Here is an 18,610-nt window from a genome sequence, read left to right as displayed (position 1 = left end):
TTCCCTTCCCTTCCCTTCCCTTCCCTTCCCTTCCCTTCCCTTCCCTTCCCTTCCCTTCCCTTCCCCCTTCCCTTCCCCCTTCCCTTCCCTTCCCGGGGACGCTGGCCGGCTGCGTTTACATGGGAATTGATCCCAGTGGCCTTGGTGGAGCGGTTTTCCTAATGAGATTTCCAGAGCATCCCTGCCTCACGGAGGTGGGAGGCTTCTTTCGGCCTTAGATCCTCACCCCTGAGCATCGGCCATGGGGAAGGAGAGCATCGGGTGTTGATTTCTGGGGAGACAGGCCTCAGGCCCCAGACCTCAGGCCTCCTGAGCGGATCAGAGGAATCCCCCACGCAGCCCCCGGGCAGCAAAGACAGACTGAATGACTGCTGATGGCATAGAGCAAGGCCGCTGTTTATGACTTTGACTTTATAAAACATGCCAGCAGACTTCATAAGCGACTCGTGCCCATGAGGATGCTATAGCTGAGCCCATCAGATGTCTAGTTGCTTAACAGTGAGGCACAGAAAGGTCACTTTTTCATGAGCTGCGTGATTAATACGGTGTTTCATTGCCTTTGTCCAGAAATGCATGTGCTTAAGGAGCGATGAGGCGAGGTCCTGTGGGTTTCCAGTTTACAAGGGGCACGGTGTGAGGTATTCCTGGGGCTTGGGGTGGGGGCGGGGCCTTCGGCTTTGTGGTTTGGTAGCACGTAATTGATGGCTCCATGGAAGCTTTTGTCTTTGTTTCCCTACACAAACCACACTACAGCCTTTTTGTAAACTTCAGCGTCGAAAGGGCCAGTGTAACTGAACCGCATGTTATTCATCTAATCCCGCCTATGTAGGTAAATGCGTTCAGAACGATTTATGGGGACCTTCTTCCTTCTGCAAGGCGTCCCTTAGCAGTAAGTATGGCTTTCCCAGGAGCCAGGAAAGGAACGGCCTCTCGGGAACCCCCACTCTTCACTCGGGGACTCGGGGCTGCAGGTGCGTGGGGTCCCCGCAGGGCCCCTCTGTGGGTGACCCTGGGCCTGCTCCCCGGCAGTGGGCAGCCTCTGGGAGACTTTATGACCCTGAGGCCGCCAACACAGGCCAGCTCCCGGGGTTTGGCTCTGAGTGTGTTAGAATGAGGACGTCATAGACAACACACTCATCCCAGCCCGGTCACCCAGTCTCCACAGGCACTAAGACAGCCACCGACCTGAGGTTGTTGGGGTGAAGTTGGTACAAATGAAGCAGAGGCTCGTTATGGGGGGCCTGGGGCTGACGGGGCAGCTGGCGCCTTCTCCGCAGCAGCAGGAGGGCCCTGCCTGTGAGGGACGGGTAAACCGCGTCGCTGTCCGGGGCTGTCGTGGCGCTTGGGCCAGCACCCGTGCTGTAAGGGCTCGCCCTCATGTGCAGGTGACAGGTGGCAGGGAGGTGGCCCTGGGCGTGAGGGAGAGGAGTGACGTGTGACCCGAGTCCTGGGCGCCGTGACGTCTGCTCCACAGGGTGCCTCTTTGCTCTTTGGGAAGCTTATCTGCCTTGGGTTCCTATGGCAACGCTTCAGAATCTCACAAGACACATCATAATACCGCTAATAAAGTTATGCTATAAAGGAATGCATGCTTATTATAGAAAGTGTGCACAATATTAAGAGTATAAATAAGAAAAATCCCCCTGAAATGCCACTCTAAGAGACAGTCAGTACATTAACTGGGTACATTTTCTCCCACCCTTTTTTTTTAATAACAGAGTTTTTAAAAGTATCAAGAATGAACATTTGATCTCACAGCATAATGAATATTGAACTATGCTATAGTTCAATGTGGCTGAACATTAATGTTTTAAATATACAGTATATTAAACATTAATATTTTACCTAGTTTATAAACTTGTATACTATTTCCTCCTTTTAATCATTTAAAAATATTAATATACTATTTTGGAAAACGTTTTTTGATGAGGCATACATTGTCGGTTCAAAAATCCTGCATTTCCTGTATTTAATGCATCTCCCATTTGGCTGTTTTGAAAGATGCTCCGGAGGCGTGTCCCGCCCGCCACCGCCGATCTTGGTCGTTGTGAGGGCGTGTTCCCTGCAGCCTTGAGCCCTTGCCCAGCATCCCCGCTTGTTGTGAAGCAGGCTCGCTGGCACAGGCCCTCCCGGCAGCGATGCTTGAGGTCCTGAGACGCTGCGGCCAGCTCGCTCCGCCAGCGCCAGGCAGCGAGGAGCTTGGCGTTTACTGTTGATTGTTTTGGGAATCTCCTTGTTCTTTTCCTGGGATTGAGTCTTTCTCCCGGCTTCTCGGCTGTGGTTCTTCTTTCCCGGATGGGCCGCCCTGGCCTTGGGGATGCAGCTCTTCAGACAGTCACCTCTCCGTTAGCATTAGACAGGCTCTGCCTCCAAGACGGCCCCGGGTTCCTAGGATGGGTTACAACGACCCGAGTGTGAGAATAGCCCCAAAGTCAATGAAATCAGCCAAGTGCATGGTGGAATAAGAGTGTAAAATTTTATGTATCCTTCAAAATAGAAAACAACAACAACCCTGAATTAGTAAAATACTATGAGCACTGGGAGATGAGGGGTGGAAGTTGGGGTGTCCCAGGCCCCTTGCTTCCCGCTGCTTCACCTGCAGGAACCTGGCTCACCTGGTGCACCTGGGCTCATGGTACTTCCCACAGGCCGACCACTCCCACCTCTAAATTCAGGGTTAAGCATCTCCGGGGCCATGCTCAACCCAGCAGGGGTGGGGATCTTGATGTAAACCCCCACTTCCCTGTCCCTGGGAGACCAATCTCAGGCAGGTTCCGGCATGTTCTCCAGGACCCTGCCAAGACTCCTGGACCATCCGTGGCTTTCTCCTTCCCGTGCCAGTCTCCGTGAGCCCGCAGTCACCTCCCAGGTGCGCTGGCTGCACCCAAGCCCCTGTCTCGGGGCTGCTTCCCAGAAACTCAAAGGATGACACTGTCTCACTGTCAAGGACACGCCAAGGGCACAGCCTCACCCGCCAGCCTGTCCGCTTCCTTCTGGATGGTGTCCATCCCCCGCTGCCTGTAATTGTCAGGAGCGCCCGCGCCAGAGGGAGAAGACGCGGGCGAGCGTTCCAGGAAATTGGGTAAAGAGGGTAATGGTGTGAGTGCTGATTACAAAGCACAGTGTTTGTGATCAGCCTGAGCCTGCAGACGGGAGGGGGGCTGGAAGGGAGGGCCGAGCATGGCCAGGCAGCTCCTCAAGAACGGAATTGGCAGCATCGGGGTTCATGGGGGGGGGGGGGAGCGGCCGTGGGGTGCTCAGGCCAAAGGGACGTTTAAGCACCTTCTTCAGGGGCCGCTGGGTCTCCTGTGTGGCTAAGCGGCTGTCACGCCCGCCTGCCTCCAGTGGCCTTGGTGCCCCTCAGGACCCGGCACCTGCTTCCCCACATCCCTCTACCAGGGGAGAGAGGCCCTGCTTCTCCCGCCCGAGGCCTGTGGTCCATTCCCCTGAGACCAGGGGCGACCAGAGTTGGCAGGCAGGGAGAGAGCCCGTGGTCCATGGGTCACCCATCAACACAGCGTGTTGGATCATAAAATTTGCTCAAAAAACATTCGCTTCCGAAGTAACTGGATTTTTGTTTGAGATGGAGATTGGCCCCTTACAGAGCCCTGGGCACCCCAGTGCCATGGTCCGGTGCTGAGGCAGCAGCAGCTCTGGCTGGGCCCCGATACAGTCAGGCAGGAGGCGACGAGGACGAGGAGGGCGGTGCGGACAGTCACACGGATGCACACGGAGCCAGGACGGGGTTCCCAGCTGCTCAGAGGGGAGCCCCTGCCTCAGCTGTAACTGAATGATCCAGACGGCGCTGACCCCCCCCCCCTCCTCCCCCCCTCCCCCGGAGGCAGACAATCGATCCTGCGATTCAGAACTTGGCGAGTCGTCCTTGGCCATCTTCCTGCCTGTCCTCCTGTCTTTAAGTCCCTGGCCTCTTCTGGGATCCAAGGATTGACAAACACACAAAATAGCCTTTGGCTCTGAAGGTAAAAGCAGCGTCTGCCTCCCGCAGGCGACCCTGCCTGCCTAGGTCTGGTCTAGTGACGGAGGGGACTGTCGCCGGCATCGGGCGCTAAGGGACTTACATGATCTCACCTTTTAGCCAGAGCTGACCTCTCAGACACTTTACTTAAACGGAATCCATTTTCCTCCAGAACAGACTCTCCCCAGCAGCCACAGCGGCCCTTTGCTCAGTGCTCGGACGGGCTCTGGTGATGCTGGGACTGAGGCGGAGCCGTTTCATCCATGACTTTCTTTGCTCCTTTGTGCTCAAGACTGTGCACGGCCCCCGCCCCCCGTGGCCTGCTCACCCCCGGGGGGCTTTGGTGAGGGCCACCCTCGCGGGCTGACCTCCATCCTCTGTGCGGACAGCTCAGTGCTTGGCTGGCCAAGAGGCAGACAACGAAGCTGTTTGTTCTGACAAAACACGTCGGGGCTTCCAAACGAGGCTATTTCCACGAAGCAGCTTTGAAACAGCTGTGGAAGGAGGGGCCGGTCCCAGGGGCTGCAGTCAGGGTACCAACTTCGACCTTGAGCTGTAGGCTCCCTCCGCCTGCCCTCCCTCCAGCCGTGGCATCTGCAGGTGCAGATGGTGCCACACAGGGACGCCATGCCAGCCAGCCACCATGGTGACCTCTGGCCCTGCCTGATGTGGCCACGTTCTGGCGGTGGCATCTGTTGGGGGAGGAGTGGGTCCTGCCGCTCCTCCTGTGCCCGTGCTGTAGACACCAGCTCTGGTGTCTACGCTGGAGAAACGGCAGGGAACAGACAGCCACTCCGACACAGTGACGTCAGAGGGCCGTCGCCAGCAGGAGAGGATGGCGGCTGCAGGGGCGAGGGCACGCTGGCCAGCACAGCCCACAGTGGGGGAGGCCACATCCCACGACCCCGGGGCCCCTCGGGGCTGAGAACGGCCCCAAGAAGCGCTCAGCCAGCCCCATCGGGGGGATTTGCCATCCAACCTGTGGGGACACAGCTCCTGGGGGACTGGGCATTTATCAGAGGCGATCACGGGACTGATTGTAACGAGTCATTGAGAGTCCCTATGTCATGCTGTCTGGCTCCCACCTCCGTCCTGGGCCCCACGCCCCGGCACCCCCTCTCGACTGCTCAGGCCCTGCAGGAGGTTAGCTTGGCTGCCCGGAGATGTGACGCCTATTTTATCGCCGTAAATTACAGTCACTGTCGATGTGGCTCATCTCAAATATTCACAGATTGTAGATGCGGTCAAAGGCAAGGATGATATACTGTTAATTTTTTAAATGTATTTTATTATGCATCTACAACTCCGAAGAGGGTCAGCAAACTGGTGGAGTGGGTTATGTGACACCGAGTCCCTGGCAGGGCCCACAGGAGACAGTAGACTAAGTGTCACGTGGTTCCTAGGTAGGAGCCTGGGGCAGGGAGGGAGAATGAGGTGGACACTAAAGACCTCTGAGTGCGGTGTGGACTTTGGTGAGCAGTCGTGTAGAAGAATCGAGAGAAGGTGAAGAAGTCGACAATATGGAAAGCCAGGTGTGGAGTACCTGCTGACTGTGCAATACGCTTGTGACTTCTCTGTAAACCTTAAACCACTGCAAAATAAAATAGTTAGTTGGAAAAAATAAAACGTACCCCAAAAAGGGTTAAGTGTGGGTTAAAAATCAACTAAGCCCAGCCGGTGTGGCTCAGCGGTTGAGCATCAACCCAGGAACCAAGAGGGCACTGGTTTGAATCCCAGTCAAGGCACATGCCCAGGTTGCAGGCTCGATCTCCAGTAGGGGGCGTGCAGGAGACAGCCGATCAATGATGTTTCTCTCTCTTCGATGTTTCTATCTCTCTATCCCTCTGTCTTCCATTCTCTCCAAAAAGCAATAAAGGAAAATGAAAAATCAACTAAAATTATGCTCAACTCAGACTATTTGCAGGGCGTGGCCTCTTCCTGGGCTGTGTGCGCTGAAGTTTTACGGTGCCCTTTCTTCCTTCAAGCTGTGACAATCCGGCGTGTCACAGCTCCAAGGATGTACGAGGCTTCGGGTCAGAGACGCGTGGCCCTGAAAGATGGCCCAGGAATAGGGTCATGAGAGTAGACGTGAAACATCCTAATGCTCTCAGCATTGACTTCTTAGAAGTTTGACGTGTCTAACACTTTTAGGCAGCAGTACATCCCGCCTCGGGGGCCTGAACGCTGTCCTTGGCCCATGACCTTGTCAGTGGGCTGCAGCCTTAGCACAGGTGCTAACAGCGACTCTGTTGCCTCTCCTCTGCAGGTGTCGGCGTTTTCTACGTGGGAGAAAGAATTACATAAGGTCGTGTTTGATCCCCGCTACCTCCTGCTGAACTCTGAGGAACGGAAACAGGTACCGGGTGGCAAGGCTGGGGGACGCGGCATCGGAATGACCTGCCTGGGAGCACGGCTGGCAGACAGATGCCATCGCCGGACAGATTCTGTCGCCCAGGGGAGGTGTGGACGGGTGCTCCAGCCCGGGAGTTTGTGGCCGGCGCGTGGCGGGTGTGGAGGAAGGGTATCCGGTCACCTGCTTACTGAGCTCGCCCTGGATGACCGCGTTCGGGAGATGTAAGGTCTGTTGTACGAACGGGGAAGCGGGAGAGGCCCCAGGGAACAGTGTCCCTACGTAAAGGATGGACATCTCCACAAAGGACAGGGCTGGTTCTCGGGTAGCTTGCCTGGAGCACGTTTCTAAGGGAGGCCTGACCGACTGGCGCTTGGTCCCCAGGCCTGAGGAGGAAGGGAAGGAGCCGGTGGCCGATGCACTGGGCACGGGAGTCCTTAGATCAGCCGTGGGCAAACTACGGCCCGCGGGCCGGATCAGGCTGTTCTATCCGGTTCTCTTGCTCTCCCCTCCGCTCCTTTACTTTGAATTTATATTAGTTCACACAAACACTCCATCCATGCTTTTGTTCCGGCCCTCCGGTCCAGTTTAAGAACCCATGGTGGCCCTCGAGTCAAAAAGTTTGCCCACCCCTGCCTTAGATGGTAGACACCAGCATTCAGGAGAGACCGCCCCACCCCAGGGGAGAGGCGGCCGAGTCTAGGAGGCATGGAACTGAGGCTGACCTGATGGGGGGACGACAGTTGGGCCCCACTCAAAACACACAGTCCTGTTTACGAATGGAACCATCCAACTCAGAGTCTGTGAGGGGCCTGCCATCTGCAGCGTGGTCATGGCGAACCCTAAGGATCCTGGGGTGGCGGAGGGGAGGCGGTGAGCCTAGACAGGGAACAGCGGTCAAGGGCCTGCAAACAGACCCGTTTCCATGGTAACGTGTGGTGTTTCATCTTGCTACACTAGAACATGCCATCCTGGGACGAGAGCCAGCAGGGTCTCTGTGGAAAAGCCATACCCCACTCTGAATAAAACTGGCCCAGTTTGCTAAAGGGGGACAAAGCCCGTGACATTAAGTGGCAGCCGCATAAATAAAGCACAGAGCAAAGGGAGAGGGACGAGGAGGACCTGATCGGGTGGATAAACGGCTCTGGACAGAGAGAGGGCCAGGCTCTCTCTCCAGATTTAAAATCAATAGGGTAGGACTCCCACGAACGACGGGGCCGCACGCTCCTGTTTGGATAATAACGCCACGTTCACCTTCTGGATGAGTTAAAATACCAGGCAACCGGAGAGATTACATCACCACCTGCCGTGAAGGGGGCATAAGCCAGTCACATCATCGCGACTTGGTCCATATGCACGCGTTCTCCCTTTAAGTCCCCTGCGTGGATGTCTCTGCTGCCGAGTCTTCAGGGGGCGCCCAGCATTCTGTGTTTCTAATCCCAGAGGCTTGTGACAGATGGAATCTGGAACCAGAGACAAGCCGCAGCGTCCGTCAGCCCATCCTGTACCCTCAGCCCCGTCCCGGTCCCCTCGGTAGGAACCCACGTCGAAGTCCGCCCTCCGGCAGGGCCACGGGTTGGAATGGCACAGAACTGCGCGTTATTGGCCTGATAGGGTCCCATGTGGGATTTTCATTCATCTTTTTATTTGTCTTCGCGCACACCTTCAGTTGCTGTTCTTTTTCACGTTCTTGAGGCTTGGAGGTCATGGGCAACCCAACAGCCCTGCTCTGCCTGCTGTGGCTTTAGCATCTGGAAGGACCCTTTTCCTGATGTTAGAACCATGAGCCACCTGAACCTACCAAAGGGAGGACCACCCCAGTGCCCCAGAGAAGCCGTCCCCGCTCCTGAAGGGATTTGCCTTCCAGGGCATCCATGCCCTTCCCAGGGCCGGGCAGGGCTTCCAAACACACCGCTTGTCAAACTCGGGGGGGCAGCCAGTGTCCAGGTCGGGTCTCCTCTTGGTCCTTTCCGCATTGATGACCCACACCGGTGACCTGGAGGCTCCGTGACACCCCCGGGAGAGGGTGTCCCTGAGCCCACACTCACAGGTGGGTCTCGCTGGAGGCCAGTGTGGGCGGGACCAGGTGCCGCACTGACTCGAAGACAGTTGCGTTGCCATGGAATGGACTAGAACAGAGCACATCCTCGGCGTGTTCCTGGCTGTGATGGGAGAGTTGGCGGGACGGGACTGCAGGCTACTCTCCGAGACCGGAGAGGAGACTCTCGGTGGCCTCATGGCTGGGCGTCCACACTGCCAGCTCTTCACAGCCAGTCACTCCCAGGCGATTGGTTGTCGGAGGGATGGTGCCTGCAGGGGCCGTATGCTGCCTCCCGGGGGGAACCCAGGTGGCGTCCTGGGCAGTGACCCCTCCAAGGGCCGTGGCTGGTAGCTGCAGCCCGTGAGGAGAAAGGCTCGCCTCCGGTCCTGCTGTCCCGTGTAGTGTCTGAAACGCACGGTTGCATGTCTGAGACGCAGCCCCTAATACTTTCCTCCTGTGTGTGCTTGCAGATATTTGAACAGTTTGTCAAGACGAGGATAAAAGAGGAATACAAGGAAAAGAAAAGCAAATTGCTGCTAGCCAAAGAAGAATTCAGAAAACTTCTAGAGGAGTCGAAGGTGTCGCCCAGGTATGGAGAGAAATATGCCAGGAATGAGGGCGGGGGGGGGGGCGCTAGAGGTGCCCCCTGGACCAAGACAGAGCTTTCCCCTGCACCCCAAGAGCCCTACCTGCTCAGGCCAGCGCCCCGCCAGGCTCCGAGGGAGGCAGGTCTGAACGCCTGCACGCGGCCCCTGGGCCTCGGCCGCTCTGTAGCTGTCACTGCTCCTGAGCTTCAGGTCCAGGCCTGGGAGGAGCGAAAGCCCTGAGGACCGCGTGCTGGCGAAGGTTTCATGACCCCTCTCCAGTGACCTCAAAGGGGCTCCCTGGCCTGGCAGTTACGGATTCAGTCCGTCAATATCTGGGTGCTCACTACACCCCGCCACAGGGCCAGCCCTTTAGGATGTCCAATGGAGAACAAAGCAAATAGGACATTTCCTCCCCGTGAGGGAGGGTCGGGTAAAACTGCACGATGGAGGCTTATGGAGGTTGTAACCTTGACGAAGGCCATGCCAGAGCCATGCACAGGTCTCTGGCCCTCCAGATAGGGAGCGTTTTCTCGAGGAAAACATGGCCGGCCTGACGCCTAATGATGAGTGGGCTTTAAATGATGAGTGAAGAAGTAAGGGAAGGGTGTGCCAGGCAAGGGAACAGCAGATGCCAAGACCCGTGGCAGGTTGGTGATTGGTAAGAGCAAGGGACGGAAGAAGACCTGTGTGGCCGAAACAATGATTGATGGGGGCAGGTGGGCAGTAGCAGGCTCAGAGCGAGGAGGTCAGAGAGGCAGGGAGGCCAGGCTCATTTCTAGAGGCTATTGGATGTGCCGATGGGGCGTCGGCCTGCAAGTGAAAGGAGGTCAGGACCCTGCCAGCCCCAGTGGGAGTAGCCCAGTGTGGGGAGCAGGTGGGTCAGCTGTTGGAGGCCCAGAGCTACTCCCTCTAGCCTGTTGATCCCCCCAAACTCCACGCTCCCCTGGCCCTGCAGCTGGTTCTGGGGGGAAGGGGCGCCCTCCCTCTCGGCGGGCACGGTTCCGGAACCCCAGGACTTGGCTCAGGGAAGGGCTTACCACGACCCTCTTGCTTTTCAGGACCACATTTAAGGAGTTTGCCGAGAAGTATGGCCGGGACCAGAGATTTCGACTTGTTCAGAAAAGGAAGGACCAAGAGCACTTTTTCAACCAATTCATCCTTATGCTTAAGAAACGGGACAAGGAAAACAGACTCAGGCTACGGAAAATGAGATGAGTGTGTGGAAGATGCAATAAGACTGAGCTTTGCGGGAAGGGGTGGGGCGGTGGGGGAGGCCCAGGCTGCATAGAGGGGCAAGGGGGGGGGGGGCCTCCCGGGCCAGCTCAGTTCTCAGAGGATTACTGTTTCATATTGAAGCTTTTTGTACAACGTGCAGAGTTTGATGCATTTCTAATTGCCATGCCATGTGGATCCCTTGGTGGTTTTAATTATGCAAATGACTTGTAATATATACAGATGCTAAACCCACTGCAGGTTGGTAACTCGGCAGAAGCGGGCACCATCTGAAACCATCCCGAGATGAGCCGACGCTCTGCCACTTCCCTGCAAACCTCCGTGAGTTCCTGCGGGCCCCCAGGAGTTCCCGGAGCCGGGGCCCGCCTCACTCAAGTGTCCTCACGTCTCCGTCTAGTTTTCTGCGCAGTAGCAATAGGGTACTTTATCATTCGTCATAGTGACATCTGTGAACATCAGGGCACAGGGACGGGGGGAGGGGGAGGCACCCCCAGGTGTCGTAGGGTAATCACCTCATACTCCCGGTACATCCAGCCCGGAGAGGGGGCTGCAACTGCCTGTCGGAGGTCCCACCGAAAAAGAATTATTTTGTACAAAACCATCCAATGACATTTGAGTTATTTTTATCGTATGCCCAGAGTGTGCATGGGACTTCTCTCATCATCTTTGTATAGAAAAAAAATTTAAAATTTTTAAATTAATAAATATTTTAAACCAGTGTGTTTTTGTGGCTAAGTCTTCCGACACAACCTTAAGCAGCAAAATGGTGTGATAACTGAAGGTACTCTATTTTGAAACATTCTCAAAAACATTTATGATGGCATATGTGGGCTCTCTATATGCTACTCCCACAAAACTCCTCCTTTTCGACGTACAATGACGCGGGATAAAACCCCGGATAATGAATCGTGTTCTTTAAGTGATGGAGCACCCATCTATTCACTTCCAGGTGACACGGCCTCTGGCTCTGGCCCACAGTGGCACCACCTTTGCACCTGCCTCTCAGTCCCCACAACCACACGTATTAGGACACACCTGGGCACCGTGGATTCCCTCTATTGGGCTGTGCCCTGGTCTTCATGCCAGCACTATTCACAGGTCACTCTCTGTGCAGTTCTGGGCCATGGCTAAGGGGAAGGCCGGGGCCCAGGGGGGTGCCTTCTAGGGTATCACTGGGGATTGAACCTTGACCTCCTGGTTAATAGGAGGCTGCCCCCCGGGAAGCCAATCCCACTCCCACAGCCAGGGTCTAATCAGGAACTAGAAACCACCTTGTGATCTGAGCAGGGCCGTTTCGTGGAAAGAAGACTAACTGTAACGATTCGTGTTAAGGCCAGGAAGGACAGAGACAGTGGCAGGCGGGGGTAGCTGACCTAAGAAGCAGCCATTACCCCCAGGGCTCGGAGGAGCCTCTACAGAAAGTGTCCCCCTGCCCGGCAAGTGTGGCTCAGTGGTTGAGCATTGACCTATGAACCAGGAGGTCAGGGTTCGATTCCTGGTCAGGGCACATGCCCCGTTGAGGCTCGATCCCCAGTAGGGTCGTGCAGGAGGCACCCGATCAATGGTTCTCTTTCTACATTGATGTTTCTCTCTCCCTCCTCTCTGAAATCAATATATTAGAGAAAAGACAGAGGTTCAGACCTCGCTGGAGAAGGCGCCTCTGCTCTCAGCAAGTGGCAGGGATGTCACGGCTGCTGCTGTGCTGGAACCCCCTCTAGGGGCCGGGAAAGCCCCCCTGTGTCCTCAGCTGCTGGCCACCCAGGCCTCAGAGGAGGGGTGCAGGGGAGCTGCCGTGACCCCTGTGACATAGTAATCTACAGGACGGGGCTCGCGGGGAACAGGCCCCGGCCAGCCAGTCTTTTTCTTCCGTGTTCTGTCCTCTGTCCCGTAATAGGAGTCCGGCCCCATCTCCTGCCACGGCAGCAGCACGGGGTGTCCAGGGGAGCAAAGCGAGGTGAGCTGGCTGGTGGCAGTGAGCAGACATTCTAGATGTTTTTGTTTGGGGGGGGGGGCGGGGAGGCGATATGTTGGATTATCAAGAAAAACATCCCCTCGGTGTGTCCAGTGCCCGAGCGTGGAGTTCCCAGAACTGAATGGGGGCAGAGCAAAATGGTGAGCCGGCAGCCATGTGTGTGTGTTGTGCACACATGTGAGTGTTGTGTGCACACGTGCATGCAAACAGCCCATAGTGGTACCTGGTGCTCAAGTGTGGCTCCAAATAGTCCCCTCTCTACCCCTTCTGTCACCACCCCCTGCTCACAGTCCCTCCCGGGAGCGTCCGAATGCCTGCATGTCCACGTGCCCCTCGCTGCTGTTGTTCGTGTCTGTTCTCTGAGCGCCTTGTCATCAAGTCGTCTTCCTGGGCCCCGTCTCAGCCCCGTGGGGACCGTCCTTCGGGGGACAACCTGCAGCTCTAGGAGACCGGAGTCAGGGCCATGAAGAAGAACAGGCTGCAGCTCACGGGAGAGGACAGAACCCCTCTGCACTTGCAGCTCGGGCGTGGCGCCGGCTTTCCTGGGCGGCGCTGCTGGTCCACCCGTGATGGGTGTGTCCACTGTGGGCCCCTAATTCTGCCTGTGAGGTCTCAGATGGGGCATCCCACGTGCTCCTTACCATGAGTCACCTTCTGGCAAAGCGTGTGGAGGAAGGAATGCTTTTTACCACCCTTCCACCTTCCTCACCTTGGCAACACACTCAGTTAACACAAAGCCCAAAGGTGTGGTTCCGACTGGCCCGGGTGAGATGATCTATGGAGCCACAGGGGTTTGCACACTCACCTTATCTTCCCCACAGCGCCCTGCCCGCAGGGATGTGAAAAGAGGAATCCTGATCCAGTCGGACCTCCCCGTGCAGAACCAGCATGCTGCATGAAGCGGCCATTTCCCGGCTTCCAGGAGCTGTTCCTTGCACGTCGGACGGTTTCGGTCAGAGCGGTGGTGGCGCGCGCTGACGGCTGCCCGGCGTCGGGGAGCGTGTCGCTGTAGCTCATGTTCACCGCCACTAAATTTTGGCTAAACCACTGGACCGGGCCGTAATGGGAAGACATAAAAGGGGCCCACAAAGCATTCAGGATTTTTCGGTTTTATTTAGGATATAAAAGCAATATTTATTATGGTCCTACACACGATAAATATTTCTTGCCACAGGCATCATCACTGTGCAACTGATGCCATATTTTAGAAATGGAATGGCCCGTCAAGGCCCAATGATCTGACCGCGTCCACACCATCCGTGTCCGCTCGGCCTGTTGGTGGCCTCAGTTGAGTAGCCGGCAGGGAACTGTTCCCGGAGCTGATTTCCGAGGTCGGCCTGACCTTGGCGGCCACAAGGCCTGGACAGCAAAGCCTGGGCTCCTGATGTGGGGCACCCTTTGTCCAGAGGGGTCGCTGCTGCTGAGTCCCCTGCCAATGCCCCTCGTCTCTAAATGGGCAGGGGGTGGAGGGGGCAGAACAACAGGTCACATGTGGCAATTGGCCATGGCAGGCGCTGAGCCCCAGCAAGGCCACAGCCTGATTTGTTCCAGGGGCAGAAATGGAGAGACAGCCCTGCCCACCGGGAGCAATGAGTGCGAGAAGGCAGAGGGGCGAAGTGGACCGTGCTGGCCTGGGTGCAATGATCCTAAGGCGACAGTGGCACTCAGATGTCCTCAGTTTGGATCTCTGCCAGACATTTTCCTGCTTCCTGCTTCCACAGGCTGCTCACTCCTGTGCTCCTTGCAGGAACCCACAGGGCAGTCAAGATTGCCCCATTTTACAGACGGACAGACTGAGTCAAAGAGAGGCAGTGAGCGATCGGGCTGAAATGCAAGCAAGTGGCCTCGGGGCCCTGGTGTCTCACCACGGCTCAGCAAGACCCCGCACAGTCACGCTGGGAGGTTACACTAGGACCGGCTCTGAGCTCAGTGCTCCCTGCACCCCCTTATCTCCTCCAGGGTACGTGGGCCCTCAGGAGTCCCGGTCCTTTGCCTTCCAGGTCTCAGGCGGCAGAAGTCACCTGCCCAGCCCCACGGAGCTAGCACACCTGTCCCCGTTTCTCTCCAGGGCGGGGCAACGCTCAGCACTGTTTAAAACAGAGACGTGGGGTCAGAGAGCCTGGCCCCAGCGGCTGAGCCTGGGCTGGTCTTTAAACTACAGATCAGATTCCGCTCTTTCCAAACAGCCCTCCCCGCCCTGCAGGGGCTGAGGTTGAGCAGGGCCAGGTGAGCCACAGAGCAGGCTTGATTGATGCCACGTGCGCCATACCCTTATCCCAGAGAGAGTGTCTTGGTCCGGCTGAGCTGCCCCAGGAGTGACCGGTACCTGGGCCTGTGGGGCCGAAGGGGGGGTGGGGGGTGTCAGGAGATGGCAGGTAGGGGAGGGAGAGGCCCCCCAGGCAGCTGGAGCTGGGAGGAGGCCGGCCTTGCCCCAATTGCTGTACTTAATCACCCAACAGAGGTATTATTATCCCATCTTCTTACGACTCAGGCTGAGATAGGAAAGAGAATATACAGCCTGATTATGCACCGGATAATGTATTAAGCCAGGAAGGTCTTAAAATTAAAACATTTAAGAAGAACTATCTGGGGAGGTAGTTAAAATCCATTTAAATCCTTATCAAATAATGAAAATATCTTGGGGGTGGGGGGTGGTCAGCCTCTTAGCTGTGTTCACTTCCACGATTTTAGCATAAGACAAATGTCCATGAAAATATTTAGGATTTGGAAGTCCCTTTTGGCCACGGGCTGAGAACACAGGAGAGGGACAGGGTGAGCTCCATGAGGGGTCCCTACCCATGCGGGAGGGTGTCCTTGTCACAGACCCGCTGGCTCCCCCTGGGGGTGCCGGCAGCTGCTCCGGCTCCTTCCCTCAGCTTCTCTGTCCCTGGGCCAGGCACCTGCGGGTGCACCGCACACTTGTGTGGTTCCCGTTGGAGGCCATCCCCCAGTCCTGCTGGTCCCGTCTCCCTGCAGGCCCAGCCCCTGTGCCCTGTCAGCCTCAGCGGGCCTGCGGCTGGGCTGAGCCCTGACTCCTACACCTGTTCCAGGTGTTAGCCTTCACCTGTGTCGGAGGGGACAGCAGTGGGACAGAACTGGTTTCTTCTGCTCAGAAAGCTCAGAGCCCAGCCCGCCCATGACCGGTCATTTACGGGGTCACCCTGTGTTGCTCCCCAGCCACGTAGGCAGCTGGGCCCTCCCTTACCTTGCTCCTCCAGGATGGGGCGGCGCAGAAGCCGGACACACCTGTCTGCCACCAGGTCCCTAAAGCCAGGTCCCTACAGCTCAGAAGGAGCCCTGGATCTCTCCCAGCCTCTGAGGCCTCAGCCAGGCCACCAGCTCCCCCTCCTGTTAGGAGGTACCCTCCCTCACGGATTTTGTTTGAGTCCTCACCCTGGCTCTGGAGGAAGCCCAGAGAGGGGGTGATGGTCAGGACAGAGTTGGGGTGCAGCAGGGCCCCCACTGCTGCGGCTCCTCCCCGCCTGGAGCTCCTGGTTGGAGGGCTTTGGAAAGGGCCCAGGGGCATCGCTCCGTCGGTGGCCTGGCCACAGCTGGCCGTGTGGGGGCTGTGCGGTGGCGGCTGCTGCTGGGAGGGAACGAGGTCCCGGGACGGCCTTGCTGAAAGCTTCATGCATATTTCTACACTCATCTCCTTCTCAGCAGTCCTGGCACCAGGCAGACAGCGGGTGTTGGAAAGCACAGACAGAGAGGCGAGGGGCCCAGATGAGCCTGGTGACTTGGGAGGTCGCATTTGCCAACAGGCTCAGAGGAGCTCTTAGCGGGGAGCCCATGAACTCGGAGAAGGAGCCAGCCCGTGACTGGTCGGTGAGTAATGGCCCCTGCCTGTCCGTGGGCCGACCTGGTGGAGATCTATGACTGAGACCCAATGCGGGGAGATTGGGACCATAGGGTGCGAGTGTCCAGGAGGGGGTGCGGCTGACGCGGCCCCGGGGTAACAGGTGTCACCCTGGGGGGCAGGCAAGGTGACCGAGACGCCGCATGTTCTGAGCCTTTGTCCCTCCTTGTTTGAGAACCAGGCTTCTCTGTGCTCAAATGAGATGAAGATCTGGGAGGAACTAGGCCTTTAAGAGGTTTGCCTGATGGAATTTTCCAAAAGCATAGACGTGGGGAGAGAATAATGGCCCCAGGCATTCTCGTGGCACACCAGGAACCAGGCCTAGAGCTGGGTCCCTTGGGTGTCCTCCCCGCTCCAGTCCCTGAGGTCAGACCCCGCAGGAGTGGGCACCTGGCTGATGCTGGCAGAGGAGGCCCAGCCCTCCCCCCGCCCCCCACCCCCGCAGGTTGGCTCACACCTGGGCATCTCCTGCATCTCGGGCACCTGGACTGGGGTTCCTGCCAGGGGTCTCAGAGCGGGGAAGCCCCTGTCCCAGTGGCTGTGACATAAAGAGAGAAAGCTCTGGCCCTGGCTCTGTTGGTCAGATTTCGTCCCGGACCCCGAAAGGTTGCGAGTTGGATTCTCAGTCAGGGCACACGCCCAGGTTGCAGGCTTGATCGCTGGTGGGGGCCGTGCAGGAGGCAGATGATTGATGGTGTACTTGTTAGAGAGTGGGAATTTCTGAGCACTCTGGAGAGGCCGTGGACAGTGCTGACACCAGGCCAGGCCTTGAGTTATGGTCTCATGGCCCCTTTCCCCTTGCACCTCACAAAATAGCCTTGCAAGATAGAACCCTGTCAGCTTTCTGAAGACCAGGATGACCCTGTGAATAACATGGTCGTCAATAGCATGGCCCTGACGTTATTTGGGAAAAACTGTTTTGTCTTGGGTTGCTTACTCTGCAAAAACAGGATGTGGTTAATGTGCTTAAAAGTGGTCCTGCACAAAGGATCAGGGCTGCTCTCTGACCTCCCTGCGTGGAGAGAGAGCAGTCGCCGGCCAGCAATAAAGGCTCCTACATTTTAATTTGGTCTGGACTCCAGTGGTCTTTACTCGCGTTCGCTCCACAACAGTACTCTCCCATCGATTTCTCTCTCTCTCCCTTTTCCTCTCCCTTCATCTCTCTCTAAAAATCAATAAACTATTCTTTTTTAAAAAATCAACACTAGAAGTAATTAAGAGGGGGGGGGGTCTGGCTGGGGACACCCTTCCCCCCACGGCCGCCATGGGGCCGAGGAGCCCCTCTGGGAGCCAGCTGGGTGCCCAGGGTGAGAGCCCAGACCGCGTCTTTAGGGCGCGGAGCTGATGAGCTTTCTGGGAAGAGATGCCACGTGATACCCAGCCCGGGCTGCCTCCTGCAGGCAGCTCAGACCCCACACCCCGCAGCGACCTTTCCACGTTTCTCATTGTTTCTGATTTAATTCCCATTGGTTGGTTAGATTGCCACGGTGCGGGGTAGACCTGTTTCCATGGAGATAAAACCTGGGTGTGGGGCCCACACCTGGGCTCACCCCGGGAAGACAAGGTTCAGCACCTGTGACCAGGGCACTGCCTTGGCGGGAACAGCTGCATCCTGGGTCGTCCAGGCCCGGCCCCACTGCTCCGGGTCAGCGGCCTCCCGTCCTGTTCAGGGCTCAGGGCCTTGAAATATAAATCTGTGATGAAGGCCCAGGAATGAGAGGAGGACCAAGGAATTTGCATCTTTAGAAACGCTTGTTGATCGCTCAGCAGAGATGTATAAAATTTTGATTCATGGAAAGACTTTTTTTTTTCTGCAAGAGCAACACTGTGAGAACTCCCGCTCAGCCTGAAGTTAGGGCGCGGGAGAAGGCTGCAGCCCCCAGCCCTGGACCCCAGCCTTGCTGAGCTCCCCGCTTCAAGACCAGGTCCTTCAGGGGGACACAGGCCTCCCACCTGCTCTTGGGGAACGGGGTCCCAGGCTGGCTCTCAGGGTCACAGCCTGAGGTCAGGGTTGTGTTTGCCTGTCGCTGGGGGTGGAGGGAGAGTGCTGGTGATGGGTGTCCAGCCCTGGCCTCCGGGAGCCACCTGGCTGGTGGTGGATCGAGGACCTGCTCTGCCTGTGACAGGTCTTTAGGAAGACGTGCTGGGGGGTGGGGGGGGGCGTCACCCACAGGACAGGGCGGGCTGTGGAATTCTGGAGAAAAGCGCTGGGCATTGGCAGGAAGCTGGAGGGCGGGGTCTGAAGGTCAGGGTCCCATGGCCGTGCAGGCCCTGCCCCTTGAAGATGCCTGACCCCATGCACAGCACGCCAAGGGGCCTGCCGGCCACAGTGGAAACATGTCCTTGGGCTCTTCCTCCTCTTTCTAGACGGCTCAGGTGCCAGCCCTCCGGGGCCTCAGAGGTCCCTTTGGCTTTGCAGGGCACATGCCATCCTTCCCTCCAAGAGCGTCACTGGGGGCTGAGACTGCGGCCAGAGCACCTGCTCAGCAGGGATCTAAGTCATCCTTCCCGGGGAGCATCCGCACGGTCTCTCCGACACGGTCAGAGCCCTTCTCTGCTCAGTCACCTGTCGCTCTGGGGCCTCGTTGCCCTAAG

At 57.2% G+C, this 18,610-nt stretch overlaps 1 protein-coding gene across 1 annotated transcript in view; it reads left to right on the top strand.

Moving 5' to 3' along the window:
- TCERG1L (transcription elongation regulator 1 like) overlaps positions 1–10,905 on the top strand; it is a 104,420-nt gene extending 93,515 nt beyond the window's left edge. The window contains exons 10-12 of the mRNA XM_080642069.1: positions 6,243–6,332; positions 8,838–8,956; positions 10,013–10,905. Coding sequence (XP_080498195.1) covers positions 6,243–6,332; positions 8,838–8,956; positions 10,013–10,169 — 366 coding nt within the window. The 3' untranslated portion in view covers positions 10,170–10,905. The remainder of the gene's footprint in view (positions 1–6,242; positions 6,333–8,837; positions 8,957–10,012) is intronic.
- The last annotated feature ends 7,705 nt before the right edge of the window (positions 10,906–18,610 follow it).

This window comes from Plecotus auritus, assembly GCF_963455305.1.
Source record: "Plecotus auritus genome assembly, chromosome: 9".
Classification (NCBI taxonomy): domain Eukaryota; kingdom Metazoa; phylum Chordata; class Mammalia; order Chiroptera; family Vespertilionidae; genus Plecotus; species Plecotus auritus.
The sequence above is the reverse complement of the archived record's forward strand: the minus strand, read 5'-3'. Positions and strand labels throughout refer to the sequence as shown.